The 20,498-nt window shown below is 38.9% G+C and overlaps 1 protein-coding gene across 2 annotated transcripts in view; it reads left to right on the forward strand.

Annotated features, from left to right (window-relative positions):
* Positions 1–20,498, forward strand: part of LOC101287263 (teneurin-3) — a 188,336-nt gene that overhangs the window by 37,867 nt on the left and 129,971 nt on the right. For both annotated transcript variants that reach the window (XM_049704146.1, XM_033407828.2), the window contains exon 3: positions 11,856–11,978. In XM_049704146.1, coding sequence (XP_049560103.1) covers positions 11,856–11,978 — 123 coding nt within the window. The remainder of the gene's footprint in view (positions 1–11,855; positions 11,979–20,498) is intronic.

Below are 20,498 nucleotides of genomic sequence, written 5' to 3' on the forward strand. Positions count from 1 at the left end.
AAGCAATACATGTTGAAAGTGGGAAAGTGGGTCGTTTATTTTTTAGGAAAGGAGCCTGAGACCACCACATACAGAAGCCAGTGGACAGCAAGAGCAGTCTCCAGGAGATCACAGGTGACCTCCTCTGTATGTTGCTTTGAAATAAATTTCCACAAATGCTTCATAAATATCCATTACTTATAGTTAAGTTCATAACTGAGGAAAACTGTTCTCCAAGTGAGCCCTGATGAATGGGGAGCACCTGGGACGCTGGCTTCCTGAGATCTTTTCCAACCCTGCCTGATGAGTTTTGACGGTCCAGGCAGACTGATGGGATGTGTTGAATTTACCGCTACCTATGAGGTACCGGAAGTAGTGGCATGGACTCTGCGTCACTCTGCTGTCACAGGCAACAGAACTTGATAGGGCGACACTGACTAAATCTTTGTTGATGAATATGAATGTGAACAACACACTACTTGAGCTGGTTGTGCCTGGATTCCTGGAGGGTCATTGATTTTGTTAAAAGTTGTTACTTGATAACCATACGCATGCGTGCTCACGCGTGCGCACACACACACACTCACAATTCATATTCTCTCTTTCAAATGTGACTTCTCAGGGGAGAGTGGACTATTATGAAAGGGATGTTTTGAAGGGAATGTTTTTCTGGATTTTGCCGTAGTTTAATATACCAACCTTCCTCTAAGAGTCTCCATATACCTAATAGTTGGATCTTTTAATAATGATGATTAAAGTGTCTTAAAATTTAAAAGAGTTGTAATTTTCAGGTCTATTCCACTTTTTCCAAAGGGTCAAAACAAGTCAAGGAAAAATTGTATGCTTAAGTAGGTCACTAACATCCATATACGTTTGTTGCATAAAAGTAGGATATAGCTCTTAAATAACCTTTTCGGAAGAAAGGAATGCAGATGAAAATTGAGTCAGTACGACAAGCCTTTGAACAATGAGCAGGTCCATGGGGTTTCAATCCAATGGTGAAGCTGCTAATAACTGTCACTAGTGAATCCTCTGTTACAAGCATTTCGTGATAACAACAAACTCAGTATTTTGGCAAACGGAGTAGTCTATAAATCATATAAATGATTTCGTTCTGTATTTTGAATGTTCTTGGAATAGGTCCTCTTGCCATATTCTTTAACGTTGACAGCTGTTACCTCAAAGATTCTCTAGCTTATTGATGATGACTGGCCCCTTTGGGCAGTTAATCACGATGGTGAACACTTTATTCTTTCCGTTCGTTTAGGAAGGAATGCTTCTTTCATTCAGAGAACAGAACCTGAAAACAAGAGGAAACTAATGAAACACTAGGAAAACAATCTGTTTTATAAATCCCGACTTAACTCCCTTGGTGACAGAAACAACGGCTTGATTTTCATAAGCCTCTGTCAGCTTCAGCGCTGGCTGTCAGGGCAGCTGCAATTGCTGTTTACTAAGCAGCATCTTTAAACGTATTGCACTGAATCTACATAGTAAAGAAAGAAAAAAGGCAATGAAATTTAAAAGTAGAATTTTTTAATATTATCATTTTCAAAAGAACAGGAGTCTAATATTCTGGCAGAAACACACCTGCAGAGCTGAATCACTGTCCAGGCTCATCAAGACATTTTGATAGCCCTGATTCTACTTTCCCATGAATGACAGTGCCAGGAAAGGATAGAAAGGAAAAGGGCACAGTATAGAAATAGAAACTATCAGCAGACATTCCTTACTTCCCTTTCCCCAAAACACTGTTACTTCATAAAGCCTGGGATTTGCAGTATGTCATCTTATAATGCTCAGAGAACCTTGCTACGTCAAGTGTTAGTTCCTTTGAATATCAAAATATCCTATAGGTGGAATAATTCCTTGTTTTAATGATAATTTGAGCACGTATTAATATGAAAGCGTTCAAAAGAAGTATTGACTTTAAAATAACCGTATTTGGGTCAACAAGGTATAGACTTGAAATAATATTAGCCTTAAAACTTAATAACAGGGCTTCCCTGGTGGCGCAGTGGTTGAGAGTCCGTCTGCCGATGCAGGGGACACGGGTTCGTGCCCCGGACCGGGAAGATCCCACATGCCGCGGAGCGGCTGGGCCCGTGAGCCATGGCCGCTGAGCCTGCGCGTCCGGAGCCTGTGCTCCGCAACGGGAGAGGCCGCGGCAGTGAGAGGCCCGCGTACCCCCCAAAAAAAAAAAAAAGTTAATAACAAATAATAAGGGGTTCGAATGCCAAAATGTTGCCTAACACATTCCATCAACATGTATATGAACACAGCAGGAAATCCAAAACAAAAGCTAATTTATGGAAAACTATGTATTCCTAATGACAATTTAGACCAGTAGGGATCCAAGTTACAAACTGCAATCTTTACATGAGACGCTTTCATTTTACATTGAAAACTTGGCTGCACTGTGGAAGCATGTATCAAATCAAATCATTGCCCTATATTTAAGAGTGTCCTTCTTATTTTTTCTGTAAAATCTAATCATTGTACATGTGCGTCATGTATATTTATGTATTCATGAAATTGAAACATAAAGTGAAGAAATTTTGCTTTCAAAACCCAAGATACCCAAGGAATCGTATGCATAAACTGATAGTTTGAGCCCATGCAATTTTACTTTATTTTAAAGTGAAAACAAAGGCGCAACGGCATTGGTATTCTAATATATTGATATCTTATTGATGCCAGATGGTTTTTTTCCTATGCTCAATGATTTAGCCTAAATATTTATTTAAATTTTAAAATATTATATTGACATATCATACAATATAACTCTGGAAGAAACCTTTAAGATCGAGTGCAAGCTCTTCAGATTTTTATATAAATAAGATATCTAAGCCTCAGAGAAGCCCAGGGACTTGCCAGGTTTCCACTAGTTAGAGCCAGAATTGAGACTTGGACCCAGGTCTCTTAATATAAGCTAAAGGCTCCACAAGATGCCACAGACAATCAATGTTGAAAACTGTGTTCTTAAATAAAAAAGATCAGATTCTGATTTTCTTTTCCTGCAGCTTCTGATAACAAGTTCTTAATGATTCTTTCTCAGAAAGAGAACTTTGTGGGGGGAAACGTACCATGGTGGTTGTGAGGTGAATTATAAGACAGGAAAGCTTTAGACCTTAGCTTGCTGAGATGAACTTTAAAGGTTTTGGAGGCTAACCCCAAGTGCACTGAAGACACTTTCAGGATATTTTTTAGCTTAGTTTTTCTTACCAGAATCTGGTTCTCATGTTATCTCACACTTTTTGTCTTTGTGATAATGTTTGCTTGATCTTGTAATATTAAATAGCATTTAGCCAATAATGGCAGGCCTGCTAAGAGCAGTACTTTAAGTAGCAAAACCTCAGAGTGTACCCTTCGGGGTTCTGGTGGCATAAGCTGGGTTCAGGGTTCTGATGGCAAGGGTGCTTGCTTCTGTGTTCGCTTTGCAACATCCCCTGTAATTTGCTCCAAGGTTCTGGCAAATTGCTGGACCATGTCACCAGCTGTCACCACCCGTTCTTCCCATTCATGTTTGGCAGCATCTGGGACACAGGCATGCCAGTAGAAATAATAGTAGCTGTGACAACTTCGGTGGCATGGTCCCCAGAGACAAGACCAAACTCTGGCACCTTTGCTCTCAACAAGGAGCTAAAAATGGCGCTGAATTTGCTCCTTGGTGATATATAATTTTCTTTAATTATACATTTTGGTTTCAAGTCTTCCACATGCTGGCTTTTAAGTATCAAACCAACATATATCGGTTAAAAACAATGGCATGCCCTTCTTTCTATGGCGAGGAGGTGAAATAGCTAGAATACCATGGATTCCTCTCATCTCCATCAGCCTTGAAAAATAAAAGGAATGGAAATTTCTCTCACTTGAGTGGTCCTTGAGCCCGAAAGAAAATTTCTTCATAAAATTTCACTGGTAGATATTCACCATCATATTGTCTCAAAATTATTTCAGTTAGTGAGGTTTTTTAATTAACATTTATAGAAAGAAAAAAAATAAAAGGTTACAGAACGAATGTTTTTGAATGACGTAAGAAATATTTTAAACATCTTGAAATTGGTTACAATCTAAGAATAACGGGAAAAAAAACTAAGAAGATGGATGATAGTATAACAGCGTGCTCACGAATTTTGTAGATGACAAATGTCAGATACTACAGCTGATTTAAAAGAGTTCTGACTGGGAATCATCGTGGAAGTCCATGTTCTCCTGCCTTGAGAAAAGGGAGGAATTGCACTAGGTGCCTTCTAAGACTGCTTCTGACTGTCACCAGTCTCAGATTCTCTGTTGTCACCCCTATTTCTCAGGAACCAAGCTACAGAGAGCCAGCCCTCTAAGAGCAACTCTAAGCAAAATATTGAAAAAGCTGAGTTACATATTAAATTTTCCCCATAACTGTCTTCTCCCATTTTTCCACAGCTAACAGCCTGTACTTTTATTCCCTTCCCCCACAAACTCATCTTTTTCCCATCAAAGTACCTATGTTAACCCCCAGCTGCAGCGATCCTTTTCTGCTTCTCCTACAACCCCCCATTCCTCACACAGCAGAAGGTAAAAAATTTATTCACATATAAGGTGTTATGTTTAAGGTACAATAATATAAAGTGTTACGGCGGTGTAGAGTGGATATTAATTCCAGGAAGACTTCATAAAGAGGTGTCACGTGAGCTAGACACTAAGGCGTTAGTGAGATCTCGTCGGGCAGAGGTACCTTAGAAACCAGGAATTATGAGGAACAAAGGCATGGAAGCAAGAAAATTAAGGGCATGATCTAAATGGTAGACCAGCAAATCTGGCGAGCTCATGGGGTCTGTGATATCTTCACACTGTTGTGCAACAGATCTCCAGAACTTTTTCCATCTTGCAAAACTGAAACTCATTAAACAATAACTCCCCATTCCCCCCCATCTGCAGCCCCTAGTAACCGCCCTTCTACTGGCTGCCCCTTGGAGTCTGACTATTTTAGATGTGGCCCATGTAAATGGAATCAAACAGTATTTGTCTTTCTGTGGCTGGCTTATTTCATTTAACATAATGTCCTCAAGGATCATCCATGTTATGGCATGTGGCAAGATTTCCTTCCTTTTTAAGACTGAATAATATTTCATTGTATATTTATGTATATACACGACATTTTCTCTATCCATCTTTCCATCATTGGACATGTGGGTCACTCCTGCCTCTTGACTGCTGTGAATAGTGCTGCTGTGAACATGGATGTGCGAATATCCCTTTGACACTCCTACTTTCAGGGATTCTGGATCATATAGTACTTCTAGTTTTGATTTTTTGCGGAACTACGAAACTGTTTTCCATAGTAGTTGCACCATTTTACAATCTCACCAGCAGTGCACAGGGGTTCTGATTTCTTCACATCTTCACCCAGCCAAGTTATAATGTTTTTAAACTACCAGTCCATCCGGGAGGGCCGTGGGCTGATAGTCATTAACCCAATATGTGAATTTGTTTAATCGTATTGCTTTCCTTCTGACACCTGAGATTTACACTAGTTTATTCTAGTTATCAGGGGTGAGGGAGGGGCTGTAACAGGCTGTCATACTTGCCTCACCTGCAGCCTCATAGGAAAGAATGCCTAGACGCCTTATAGAGAAAAGCACCTACAGAGAGGTTTAGGGAAGGTAAAAACATTCTTCAGCCAAGCTGTGTATCAGATGGCTACTTTAAATAAAATATTTAAGTATAATATGTAGTTAGAAAAGTGTACAGAACGTAAGTGAGCACACCAGTGGAACTGCCTCCCAGACAGAGAAATCGAACGTTACCAGCTCTCCAGAAGCCGCCCCGGGCTCTCCCAGTCACCACCTACCCCCTTCCCCCTAGAGAGAGTCACTCTGGGGGCTTTTACCTACTTTGGAAGTTTATACACATGGACTTAGTCAGTATTCATGGTTTTGTGAATGTATTTGTGAGATTTTTCCATATCATTGCATCTGGGATGGGTCCATCCATTTACATTGCTGTGTGGAATTCCATTGTATGATTATTACTCTAATTTGTTTATCCATCTTACGGCCAGAAGACATCTGAGTTGCTTCCCGTTTGGGGCTATTACAAATATTTCTGTGAACATTCTTGTTCATGCTTTTGGTGCCACGTGTATACATATTTCTTTTTTTTTTAACTTGGAACGTGAATTACAGTTTATTAAAATTAGTGATATTGTTGGATTCAAATTTCTCATCATACTCTTTGATTTCCATTTGTCCTATTTGTTCTTTTTTAAAATTTTTTATTTTATTGGAGTATAGTTGCTCTACAGTGTTGTGATAGTTTCTGCTGTACAGCAAAGTGAATCAGCCACGTGTACATACATCCTCTCTTGCTTGGATTTCCTTCCCACTTAGGTCACCACAGAGCAGTGAGTAGAGTTCCCTGTGCTATACAGTAGGTTCTCATTAGTTATCTATTTTATACATAGTAGTGTGTATATGTCCATCCCAATCTCCCAGTTCATCCCACCCACCCCCTTCCCCCCTTGGTGTCCATACGTTTGTTCTCTACATCTGTGTCTCTATTTCTGCTTTGCAAATAAGTTCATCTGTACCATTTTTCTAGATTCCACATATATGCAGTAATATACAATACTTGTTTTTCTCTTTCTGACTTACTTCATTCTATATGACAGTCTCTAGGTCCATCCACGTCCCTACAAATGACCCAATTTCGTTCCTTTTTATGGCTGAGTAATATTCCATTGTATATATGTACCACATCTTCTTTATCCATTCCTCTGTCGATGGACACTTAGGTTGCTTCCATGTCCTGGCTATTGTAAATAGTGCTGCAATGAACATTGGGGTGCATGTGTCTTTTTGAGTTATGTTTTTCTCTGGGTATATGCCCAGTAGTGGGATTGCTGAGTCATATGGTAGTTCTATTTTTAGTTTTTTAAGGAACTTCCCTACTGTTCTTTATAGTGGCTGTATCAATTTACATTCCCACCAACAGTGCAAGAGGGTTCCCTTTTCTCCACGCCCTCTCCAGCATTTATTGTTTGTAGATTTTTTGATGATGGCCATTCTGACCAGTGTGAGGTGATACCTCATCGTAGTTTTGTATACATATCTCTATTGGATATACAGGCAGACTTTTGTAGACACACTGGGGAGTTAACCACCATTCATAAGATTTTTTAATATGGAGAAAATGTATTCCAATTCCCAACAGGCAACTTACAAATGATCTTGCAAAAATACAACCATTTATAGTTGGTAAACATCTTGTATTTAGAAGGCAGTTTTATCGCGTGGACAACTTTTGATCATGTTTGCTACTGTCAAAAGAGAGATAAATTAACAATTTGTGTTAAATTTTTAAAAATTTCTTTGATGTGAATGCTCAGTTTTGATTCAGGTTAAGTAGGAAAACAGCACAGTGCATAAAAAGGAATCCTGAAACAGGGTCAGGAGATCTCGTGTCCTGAGTCCTCTTTATGCACTAACTTTAAAAGACACTGAGCGTGTCACTGATCCCCTCTCTGCCTGTGTCTCGTCCTTGTACAACAAGGATAATGACCCTGTCACATGCTACATTATTAGAAGATGATAGATATCAAGGTATTTGAAAATGTGAAAAACACATGGAATGCTTAAATCTACATGAGTACTAATTTCTGTATCTTTAAAATACACACCTATACAGCTTACTTTAAGACTCTTGGAGTTAACCAGAGTAGCCTGTTATTAATTGAATCATCATCATCATATTACTGTAGAAGTTTCCTTTTAAGACAATATGCTATGTGGAAAAGTATTGTATAGAAGGATGGTGATTGGAATACACAAGTGTTACTGATTAATATCTTTCCCGCCCTCAACTCCAAATACTGTCTCTCTCTGCCTTTGGTTTCCTAGATGTGGTAGAGAAGCATATCTCTAGCCTTTGACCCGCACAGAAGTTACGTTCGACTCCTTCCTGTGTGGATTTTCACACTCCACTGCTCTCTGGTAGGATAGAGAGGTGTATCGTGCTATGTATTCCCTTTATTACCAGAAGGTCTGGGTTTAAGGTCACGGTCCACTGCTTACTTGCTTGGAACCCTAAACTCTCAAAAAGTCTCAAGTTTTTGCAGATTTAAAATGAAAAAAAAAAGTAACTATTCAACGAAGTCTTTGTGAAGCTTAAATGAGATACCGGGTGAAACAGAAGCACAGCACTTGACACGTAGGTTGTGTTCAATGGATATTTTATTTTTTAAAAATATTGCATCCCAGTGGTCTAACACAAAGGACCCTGTCTGTGGCTGAGAGAATGCCTGGTGTGGCTGCCAGCCTGAACCTTCTCACCTAAGCCATCGCCCAGAGGGGTCCAGGGCTCAGCAGAGCACAGAGCTCCCCGCCTCTCCTTGGCACTCTTGCCACACCCTCCATCAGGTCCTGCGCAAACCAAGGATCCATTGTACCGTCATGAAGAGTGGCAGCAATGCCTTCTCATGGGTTCAAATCTGCTTTCCAGCCTGGGCATTAAAGAATTGGGATCATCCTTCTTTATTTACAGATGTTATTTTATTTATCTAATTCTCCCTTTATTTGTCTGCCAAGAGAGCTCATGTAGTTTTATTATAGCAGCTTTCAGGAATTTCTGTAGCACTCTGACTTTGAGTTTGCTGCCTCTCTATCTCTCTCTCTCTCTGTCTCTCTCTGTGTTTGTCCCTGTCTCTCTCTGTCTGTCTCTCATTAACTTTGGAGTCATTCTCACCCTGTATTTACATAAAAATCTTAAGTTACACATAACAAGTGTCAAGAGCTTCACTCAACACCAAACACCAACGCTTTCAAAGTACATATTTCAAAACAGTGTTTAACAAGATATAATATTATTTGGTATGGCTCTCATTATACGACATCCTAAGTAGAACCAAAATCCCATTTTATTGAGATTTTCTGTAATAAAAAATACATGATAAAGCCGTTGCCCATCTGACAGAAAGTAAAATAGCTCCAGACGCAGACATAACACTACTTTCTAACATTTGACGCCTGCGCCTGACCCCATGGACTGTCTCTCCTCTTCACAGTCTATTAAAACCAATAATATGAGCAAATCTATCATACAGGAAGACTTTCTGTGCTACATGAAAGCTCACGATGATGATATGTTATTTTGTGTAGAAACTTTGACCCTTTTGGAATATTTATCATTGCTATGCCAGAGTATATGCCCATCAAAACTTGTACTGGATGTGGACCTAGCACCCATTATTTTACTCAAAAATTGCTGAATTATCTGAAACCTTGAAAACTGTATGAAGCGATAAATTTTTAGAAAGCTTCTGACATTTTGCCACTCAAACACTACATAATTTAATGCAAAATGACATAAGTTATACCTCTTAACAAGTTGACAGTTTGTATGTTGGAGAATTCTATAACCTATATCTTAATCCTTGAAAAAAATCAGTCTTTAAAGGGAATTGCTGGAAAACTGTAATTTAAGCAGGGAGTCATGAGTATATACGTGTGCTACAAATTGTACAGAGTGGATACAGCTATGTTCCTATCTATGTTTAGTATGTTTCTTACTATAGGATGATTTTATATCAGGTATTGTTAACAGGAGAATGTGACACTGGTAATAGAATGTCACCAAGCTGTTGACTCTTTTAAAAAAGTCAATCAATTATATATAATGCTAGTGGACTTTTCACAAAACTACTTTTCATAGAGCATAACACTGACTAGTCATTAATTCATTATTAATAATATAACATTCCATTTTTAGGCATTTATGTATTTGTTTTATATTTAAGTATTTTATATTTATTAATTTTTCCTTAAATTACTATACTTTTATCCACAACAGTATTGTGTGACATTTTAAAACCTTAGAAAATACAGTCTGTTTCTTTGACAGATACTTATCGAGATCTACTCAGTAGCAGATACTGTATAAGGCAAGTGAGATACACAATATTGGGAGGGATGCTTCACCCAGTCAGGGAGTGCCTTCCCAAGAAGTTGATACCAACCATCTGAGGGAAGAAGAGGTATTTTGCAGTGGGTGGAGAGCATTGCAGACAGAGGGGACTATTTATTGAGAGGTTCTATGGTCTGGTCAGGTGACTGCAAATGGTTCAGTAACCTGGAGTAGAGAACAAATAAATAAAAGACCTATATACTACAGACTGTCCTGCTAGGTGCCTTAACCTATACTGTCCAGAAAGTTTACATCAATTAAATAAAATAGGTTTATCCAGTCTTGTTTTGTAAGTAAACCTAATGTTTAACAATATTACATCATTTGGGACTTCCCTGGTGGTGCAGTGGTTAAGAATCCGCCTGCCAGTGCAGGGGAGATGGGTTCGATCTCTGGTCCGGGAAGATCCCACATGCTGTGGAGCAACTAAGCCCGTGCGCCACAACTACTGGGCCCATGTGCTGCAACTACTGAAGCCCGCGCACCTACAGCCCGTGCTCCGCAACAAGAGAAGCCACCGCAATGAGAAGCCGGCACACGGCAATGAAGAGTAGCCCCCAGTCACCACAAGTAGAGAAAACCCGCGCGCAGCAACAAAGACCCAACGCAGCCAAGGGAAAAAAAAAAAGTGCTCAAAGAAGACAAAAACCAATCCAGAATTCTACACTAGTGAAAACGTCTGTGAAGAATGAAAGTGAAATAAAGATATTTTCTGATAAAAGAAAAAAACTAAAAAAAAAAAAAAAAAAAAAAAACTTAAAAAAAATTACATCATTTGTCTAAGGTTAAATCCTAGATTGAGGTTGAACCCAAATCTAACTATCTAACTACATCTAAAGCCTGTCCTCTTTACACTGTACGAATTTTGTTTTGTTACTATATATTGGATATTTAATAAGGGCTTTTTACAGTGATTGTTATCATACTGCCTCTAACAATACTTTTTAAACCTGTCTTTCTCCACCTCTCTGGTAAATTCCAACATGTATAATGAATATCTACTGTCAAATAATGTTGAAAAATTCTCCTTCATGACATAGTAATATGACAGTGGGTTTCCCCATGGACACTTAGCCTTCCTTAGGGATTAATTCCTAAACTATATGCTATAGAGCACAAATGAATGTTAAGTGTTAATGGTTAATACGACAGTGATGATTATTCTAAATATTTTTAATAAATAATATATAAAATGATAAATTATATTACATTTCTCTTTATAATTATATTGTCCAGTTACTTATTTTCTAAGTATTTTACATCAAGAAAATTAGTAAACACATTTACAAAATTTGTATCAGTTTATAAGATTATCAAACCCGCATCAGAAACTCTATATGAAATTACCTGATACGTATGCATGTTGCTTGGTCTGTGCTCTTGCCGAATTGTAAGTCATAAATTCGAAGATTGTTTATCTTAAATTTAGAACATTCAAATATTACTATAGTTTGTGCATCTGAATCCATTCTGAACGTTTCATGCACCAGATTCGTCTGTGGGACCAGTTGTTACCTTAATCCAAGAGAATAGCATCATATCTCTTGAGAGCCTATAGATATTGCAACAAAGTGTTGTACATGTGCAAGTGGCCTGTGGTCATGTAAGTTTGGCAAGTACTGCTTGAGAGCATACTACCGCTTACTTAAATGACGGTGCAGAGTAGAACTGGAACAAAGCAGAACAAACAATGATTCGCTCCTAAGAATTTCCCGGTACCAGTTAACTGAGTAATATCAAATCTTTCTCAAAGCGCTGCCATGTTGCACTGAGGAACTGTTTGTTTTCTAATTTTTATTATGCAATCGTCTTTGGTATTTCAGAACATGGAAATTATAACTTTACATGTGACTCTTGTTATAAACATATATACCATTTGATATTGTAGCTAGAAGCAGCAGACCTTTAAACAACTTGTATTTTTTTACCCCCAGCAATGCATCTCTTTGGCCTCAACTGGCAGTTACAGCAGACTGAAAATGACACATTTGAGAATGGAAAAGTGAATTCCGATACCATGCCAACGAACACTGTATCGTTACCTTCTGGTGACAATGGTAAGAGAAAGAATTATGTGTCCTGTGTTTTTCTTTTAACATCTCTTTTCACATTTCATCTCTTTTAACATTATAAATAAAATAAATTTATTTTTACCCATGTAACATTCATCTTTATATGGGAGAAGGAAAAGGTTTCAGAATTACAAATATTATCTTTTAATGAGTGACTTTTATTCATTTGCTTGAAGGATTGGAAATTCACATTTTTATTATAGGAATAATACAGTGCTCTGCCTTCTGAGTCGATGGCTAGGCTTTTCTGCCTCTCCTTCCTGCGAGTGTGCATTTTGTTTTATTTTTAGTCTGTAAATAGATTATAATTCAGTGTATCATCTCATATTACCTCGGGTATATTGAGCTTTCTTTGTTCAGCTAGTATGTGGAGTTGGAATACTATCTTCATTTTGTTTTAAAAGCTTTTACATACAAAACACATGAAAGGATTCTCATTTATTGACCTTTCCTCTGCTTGCCCTTTCTTTAAACCTTCAAAAGTTTACACTTTGAACTAACAGACTTTCAAATCATCTGGCTCTGAGTTTAAAAATGGAATTTAAGAGGTTAGAGAATGCTGTATTTCATTTTTTCAGAAAAATATGTACATATGTAAGCATATTTATATCTGTCTATTATTTTTATATATGTGTGTGTGCTTGTATGTATGTCTTGGCACTTGGCATCCTCTGACTTTTTGCAAAATGTCCTAATACTTTATGTCTCAAAGCAACCAGATCAAGACACCTTTTCTGTCACGTGAGAAATACATCCTTTGCCTTTAAGCATTGCCCTGGCTCTTCTTCCTCTTCGTTTCTTCTTATCTGTAATTTTGTTCTGCTTTGGCATCTCTTATGTTCACCCTCACGTGGCTAGTTTCTTTGCGAGACTAGAAAGAAGCTATAATATATTTATTTGTATTTATATATATGCTGCTATGTTACATGTACCCATTGGCTGTGACTAATGCTTTTTTTTTTTTGTTCTTTGCTTTCCCAGCTTCTGTTTTATTTTAACAGTAATACTTTATGACACTCCTCTTCCTTCTTGGGGAGGCTGAGAGGTTTTATAAGACATTAGATTTTCATAGTAATGATAAATACCGCTACCCCACCCCTGTATGGAGTCTTTTGATACAAAGTGCTATACGTTCCAAAAAACTGTAATCTGGTGGCTGATGACAGTGACAGTGGAAGTCAGTGCACAGTGGATTAAAGAGGAGTGAAGAAAAGCTTACCTAATTAAAATTGTTGGTGGGAAATTTCAATTAAGTGAAATATAATTACTTTAAACAACTGTTTAATTTTTTATGCACTGATAACACACACATGAGCAGATCCATAACTACACAGAAATTAAGAGTATTTATTTTTGATTTATAGAGATTGCAGTTTAGACTGTCTTTTCAAGTGCATTGTTCCCACGAAAATGGCCAGACCGCACTTCTTAACCACACATGCAGGAGCTCCTTGACAGACTGAAGGGAAAAACGCTTATCGTAGACGTTTCGTTTATTTTACAACATCCTAGCCTTTTATTATGATCAGAAGGAAAATAGAGTGTGGCTAATGAGTGTCACAGTCCTTGAAATGTGTGATGTTGAGAAAGCTGTGGCTTCAGAGACCCTCCCACAGCCTCGGTGCTGGTTCTTGGGATTTTCTATTCTATTTTATTGAATTTCCCATTTATCACAAATGCTAGTTGAAACTCACTCAGATAATTTTGCAATTTACAAAGGATTGTGGGCCACAGTTTCAAAAACACGGCTCTGAAAGTCCACTTCCCTAAGAGGGACTGAAGTTCCCATGTGATCACAGAACGCATGGGGTGCAGTTGACAGGTGCCAGTGGAGCAACTGAATACAGTGATTCCCCTACATACAAACGAGCTCCGTTCCAAGCGCGCGTTCGTAACTCCAATTTGTTCGTAAGTCTAACAAAGTTAGCCTAGGTACCCAACTTACACAGTCGGCTACATAGTACCGTACTGTAATAGGTTTATAATACTTTCCACACAAGTAATACATAAAAAAACAAACGCAAAAACTAAAGAACACATTTTTCATCTTACAGGACAGTGCCTTGGAAAGTACAGTAGTCCAGTACAACAGCTGGCACACAGGGGCTGGCATCCAGTGAACAGGCGAGAAGAGTTACTGCCTGGAGGAGGGAGAGGAGGTGGGAGACGGTAGAGCTGAGGGATGGTCAGCAATAGGGGACAGAGGGCGAGCTGCAGTGTCGCTCACGCCTGACGCTGATGGTACAGGTGCTGGAACCAGATGCACATCCGCATCTTTGAAAGTTCGCAACAGGAAGGTTCATATGTAGGGGACTTACTGTATGCGTGTAAATGAAGGACCATCTTCCTAGCCTCCCACATAAGGAGGAGATGACAGATGCCCCAGAATGAGGTAGATATACTGGAGAACGGATCCTGCAGCCTGCCAACCGGACAGGGGCATTTGTAGGAATTTCTCTTTATGGAAAGAAGGCTATCTCGGGGCTCAGAGTTTGTCCAAAGTGTGACCTAAATAATAGTCTCACTTGTTATCTTTATTATTTTTCCAGTAGCCCGAAAAACCCTAAATTGGTAAGGAATTCTTATTTTCGTTTTTCCAAGTAAAGGTTCTGGGTATGTATCTCTTAAATACTTATTTAAATACCGGAGTGCAGCGGGCAGGAGGGGACTGTATTTGCAAGAAGGGAGGTACCTTACAAACACTGCTTTTACGCATCCCTGATGAACCGGCAGAGACCGTGCACCATCATCTGCTACTTCAGTTTTATAAACTGTGCAGAGAACCAGATCACATCATCTCTAGAAACTCTAGGAGATTATAACCCTTAAGAAATTCTTGCAATTCTGAATGAGGCTCACTGGGAAAATTAACCGTGCTAAGCATGATGGGGAAATTACTTTGTGGCTTCTAGACGCAATGCTCTTCTTTATGCAGTCCTGTTTTATTCTTATTTTATAAATACAATTCTAAGGAACAGTCATGGTGCTAACAATCATGGTGCTAAACTCCCTGCTCGCTTGTAAGTGAATACTGAACCAAAGCTCCTAAATGGTATTTAGTATTTAAAAGAAGAATTTCTATTACACGCCATGATTCTTTCCTGATTATTCCTAAGACGTTCTTTGACTACACATTTTAGAGATGAGATGTCAAGTGTGAGGTCTCAGGCAAAACTGATGGAAGTGGGCAACGTGAATAAAGAGGCAAGGATGAAGTTTTTAGTTCAAACACCAGTCTCTTTCCAGAAACTAAAATTATTCCGCTGGATCGAGGAATTCACTTAGCCTGATGTGCTGGAGAGCATCGCGCAGCCCTGTATTCAAATCCTAGCTCTTTCATCTGTGTACTCTGTAACCTTGAGCAAGTTACTCAACCTCTCTGAGCCTCAATTTCCTCCACGTAAAGAGGGAGTAATGCCTGTCTCTCGGCTGATCAGCTTCAACAGTCGGGCAGCCCTTCTGTGTTTCCCTTGCAAGCTCTCTCCCCACATGTCTCAACGGTGGTTTCCAGCTCTCCTACTATCCTCGAAGCTTCAATCCCTCGGCTCCCAGCAGATGACCTTGTGTTCTGTTCAGCAAAAAAAACAGAGACCTTGATTTCCTGTAAACACAGCTCCATTCCCATGTGCATCTCGATCTGTCTTTCCATCCTTTTCTTACTAATCTTTCCAAGAGCGTTCTTGATCCCATTCTGTACTTCAGAATTTCCTCTCTCAACTGGCTGGCACCTTCCAATCAACATTTGAACATTCCCAAGTCTCTCAAGTCTTAAAAAAAAGAACCCTTGAGTCTGCCTCCTACCCCTGCCCTACCCCATCCTTCTCTTCTCCACGCGTAGCCAGCCCTTCTGGAACACGGTGTGTACATTCGCCGTGAAGTCACGTCTTCACCTTCTACTTACTCCTGTGACAGTGTGGCTTCTTCAGGCTCCTTCCTCATGACTGTCCTCTGCCACCATCACTCACAGACACGGATGTCTTCCCGACTTATCGGTTGTCCTGCCAATAGCATCAGTTGATACTCTACGCTCTTTATCACATTTGAGCTCTTGGTAGCATTCAGTAGGTAACCTATCACTCCTGATTGAAATAGCCTTTTCCTTAGCTTCTGTGATACCATTTCCACTTTCTTCCTGATTTTTTAGCAGTGATTTCTCAGTTTGTTTAGTTGACTCATCTTCCTCTACCCGATCCCCAAACACTGCCGTCACTCAGAATATAATCTCTCTGGGTCCTCAGATCCATTCTGCCGACTTCATTTACGTTCCATGTGCTATGTGTTATGTCACATTCTTTGTGCTCCCAAATCAGTAAGAGCAGCCTGGATCTCTCTGTCTTGGAGCTCCAGACATCAACTATGAAAAATCTATCCAAGTATCTTTAGAAAATCCCCACTTGGGTGTCTTCCAGGCATCTCAAACTCCATATGTCTAAAACCGAACCCAACAACCAATTTGGTTATCTATTACTGCCTAACAAGCCACATCAAAGTCCAGTGGCTTCAAAGAACAGTTTGTTATCATCTCTCATGGTTCTGTGGATTAACTGGGTAATTTTTGTTTTTTTGCTTGGGTCGCTCATGAAATTGCTTTCAGATGTTGCTTGGTCTGTTTGAAAACTCCACTAAACTGAAATTCAAGGTAGCCCACTCACAGGGCTAGCAGTTGATGCTGTCTGTCGACTGGAACGTCTAAACATGGCCTTCCACTTGGCTTGGGCTTCTCAGAGCACAAGTTCTGAAGAGGAGTGTCCCCAGAGGGAGCATTCCAAGAGACTCAGACAGAAGTTACAAGGCTTCTTATGACCTAGATAGAGCATTGGACACTCCAGGATGTCACTTCCATCATATCTGCTTGGTCAAGAAAGTCAGTAAGATCAGCCCAGATTCACAAGATGGAGAATTAAACCCCACTCTTGACTGGGGAAATGGTGGGGACACATTGCATAAGGACATGTGGGATGGGAGATGTTGTGGCCATCTTTGGAAAACACAACTAGCCCATCATCTTTCTTTCCAAATTTGCCTCTCTTTCTATATCAGGAAATGGCATCATCATTCACCTAGTTACCTGGGCCAGAAGCTTAGGGGTCATGCCTGACCTCTCCCGCTCTCTCACCTCCCCTGTGCAATCATTCATCAAGTCCTGTCAATTCTAACTCCAAAATATCTCCTGGATCCCATCAACTCTCCCTGGATTATAGAAGCCACCTTCTATCTGGGATGTATATCTCTAGACTTGCTCATCCGTTCTTCAGATACAGATTTGAAATATCAGTACCCTACTTGACGCCCTTCAGTGATCTAGATTCTGGTCAAACGCCTTTAGGTGACTTAACGTGGTTTCCACAATCTGGCTGTTTGTCACACCATACCATAGCATAGAAACAATAGAGCGGAGAGTTAAAGGCTATAGGGTCTTGAGCCAAACCACCTGGTTTCACATCCTACGATAGTTCTGACCATTATTAATGCCTTTGATACTTGGGACAAGTTACTGTATAGCATCTTTGTGCTTCAGCTTTCTCGTCAATTAGAATGGTCTTGAATAGTCAATGTAAATACTTAAAATGGTGTACAGTATATAGTAAATGCTTGAAAAATGTTAGTGGTTATAAGCATTACTATTTAATATGCGTCTTCTTTGCTAGAGTGTAAGGCACACTGTTTTTCCACCTCTCTGTTCAAAGCTGTCAGCACAGTTATAGGCATGTAATGGTTGCTCAATAAGTATTGTCCAATGAGTGAATGAAAATAGGATGACTAAATGCTATAAAGGATATAAAGGGCCCGACACAGTGCCTCGCATTAACTGTACACAAAGCAGGTGTTGGCACAGCAGAGTGATTAAGGATTAAAGCTATGCACTTGTTGGGTGGCTTTAAGCAAATTACCTTCTTCAACCTCCTGTTTCTTCATAGGGTAGTAGTGAGGTTAAAACCATTTAATGCATGTAGGGGGCTAAGCAGTGACTGGAACATGACAGGTAGGTTATACATGTCAGTAACTATTACTTCACTCTTTTTTCTGCAATTCAAGCTTACATACTTGTATTTGTAGCAAAATTCTTAAGAATGTAGCTCCTTAAATCAGCATCAAAATATCCTCTAAAGCAATATTAGAAATACCTATCATTAGTTATTTATATTTTTAGTTATTTGGATTTTATAAAGAAATCTATTCCTTAATCCTCCTTTGAATGCATAGTATTCATTCATTCTGCATTTATTTATTGAGCATATAATATTATGTGCCATGCACAGAGCATGGTTCTGAGAACATAGCAGTGAGAAAAAAAGACAGTCACATTTGTTGTTCCCAGAGTGTGTGAATTACTAGGCAAGACAGGATTCAAGCAAGCAATTGCAATGAATTAGAAAATGCACAGTAAGGAAAAGTAGAGGATACCATGGCAGGACATTTCACACTAGCTTTATTGGAAAGAAGCAATGAGACAAATGCTGAAATTCAGCATAGGATAATTTGGGATAATGTAAGACAAAGTATGCAGGCCACAAATTCTGGTTAGTGTAACTCTAGCAAATGACTTCTCCAATCAAAAAAAAAAGAAAGAAAGAAAACTTCCAGTTTTAAAATAAATAAATCATGGGATATAATGTACAGCATGGTGACCATAGTTAACAAAACTTATCATATATTTGAAAGCTGTGAGAGAGTAGATCTTAAAAGTTCTCATCACACATGAAAAAAATGGTAACTATGTACGGTAGAGTTATCGTGGTGATCATTTCACAATATATACAAATAACGAGTCACGTTGTACGTCTGAAACTAATATAATGTTGTACGTCAATTAAATCTCAACAACAACAAAAACCTTTTGTATGAGTACAGATTGAAAAACTACATATACGTGATTCATCCTCTTTAAACAAAATAATTCAAATTGCTTTTTAATTTTTCATTATTATTCAGCATGTATGACTTTTCTCAAATACTAGCCAATTTCAGATAATTAGATTTTATAGCAAGTTAAAGATTGCCTGTGAATTGAAGAAATAGAGCTAACGGGGCTGCAAGAGCATTGAGTTTTATTCAATATTGTATATAGTATTTATGTTGTTGCGTTGTATAATAGTTCCTTAATTAGGTGCTATATTGATTTTGTCCATTAAACTATGTTTGCAAGGTAGTGTTTTAATTCACTTAGCTTCTGATGTAACACTCTGTATCCGCGATGTTAAGTTATGGCATGTGGTTGTTTATAAAAAGATACGTTCTCTCAGAGCTCTCAAAGTCAGGGTATGAATCCAAGGTTAGGTCATCGAATTGGAGGGTGGGCTATTGATTGTCTATAAATGGCCCAACCTTGCTTCCTGACGTCTTAATTATTAGTGCCGCTGTGGGACTTAAAATGATATTATCATTTACCTTCCTCAGCAGTTGAGTTGGACTTTCACAGTTGGATTTATTTTCTGCCTTTCCATTTTAATCATTATAGGCTGATTTACTCACATGATGTGCAGGCAGCAAATTCGTGATATCTATGACCAAAAAATGCAGTATTTTTTAACTTTGGGTTGTTTTCTGATATCACAAAATAATATTCAAACATACCAAACCTCCTAATTACCGGTATGATTTTAAATACTACTCTGTTTTGTCCTTATAAAATCTAGGGTTGGTAAACTATTATTCATAAAATATCTCAGAGTACAGAGTTCTTTTTTTAAGGCATTATCTGAAAAATGCCACTTTACTGATGTGTTTTATATAAACTGGGTATCACATAAGAAGGAGAGGAATAACAATAACTTTGTGGTACTCAGTCTCTTTATGTTTTCACACTCTGACAACTGTATTTTAAGACATTAAGACTGTTGTGACACATGCTTAACTGATGAAAGGAAAAATCACAGTTAGTGGGTGAAAAGACGGCTAGTGGCTCCCACACTGAGGCACAACAGGACAAGTTGAAAAAAAAATCTTCAAGATGATACTTTATTGTGTTTGAAGATGTGGTACATCTCACTCTTACTGTGAGGGCTTTAATTGGTTTGATTCCTAACCCACATGCTTTGAGTTTAGAATAACTACAGGGCACTCTGTTGCCCTGTCTATTTTTTCCTCCATCTTTCCTCCTTTTTCTCTTAGTAAAACCTACAGACAACCTTAGTGTTTCCTATGACCATTCCCAGGTTCAGACTCTGGGGGCTTAAGGATGGAGTGATCTCAGTAAGGGGGGCTGGAGAGCACTAAAACTGGCCCTTCTGTTATTTCCTCTGAAGCCAAAGTTTTCTGGAATTCAGGACATGATGAAAGACATCTGTTTCCAGGCTTTTATCTAGGAGGACTGATGAGCTTCAGAGGAAGAGGTTGTCCAAGTATTTACAAGTTTATCAAATGGTGTGAATAGCTCGCCGACTTCCAGGTGTGTTTACAGTCAATAAAGAGCGTTTGAAAACGCTAACAGGAATGACCACACTTGACTTGGCCAAATTAGAGGAGGGCCATGACTTGAAAAGCAACAATGCAGAATTTAAAAAG

Source organism: Orcinus orca, chromosome 21, assembly GCF_937001465.1.
Source record: "Orcinus orca chromosome 21, mOrcOrc1.1, whole genome shotgun sequence".
NCBI classification, from domain to species: Eukaryota; Metazoa; Chordata; class Mammalia; order Artiodactyla; family Delphinidae; genus Orcinus; species Orcinus orca.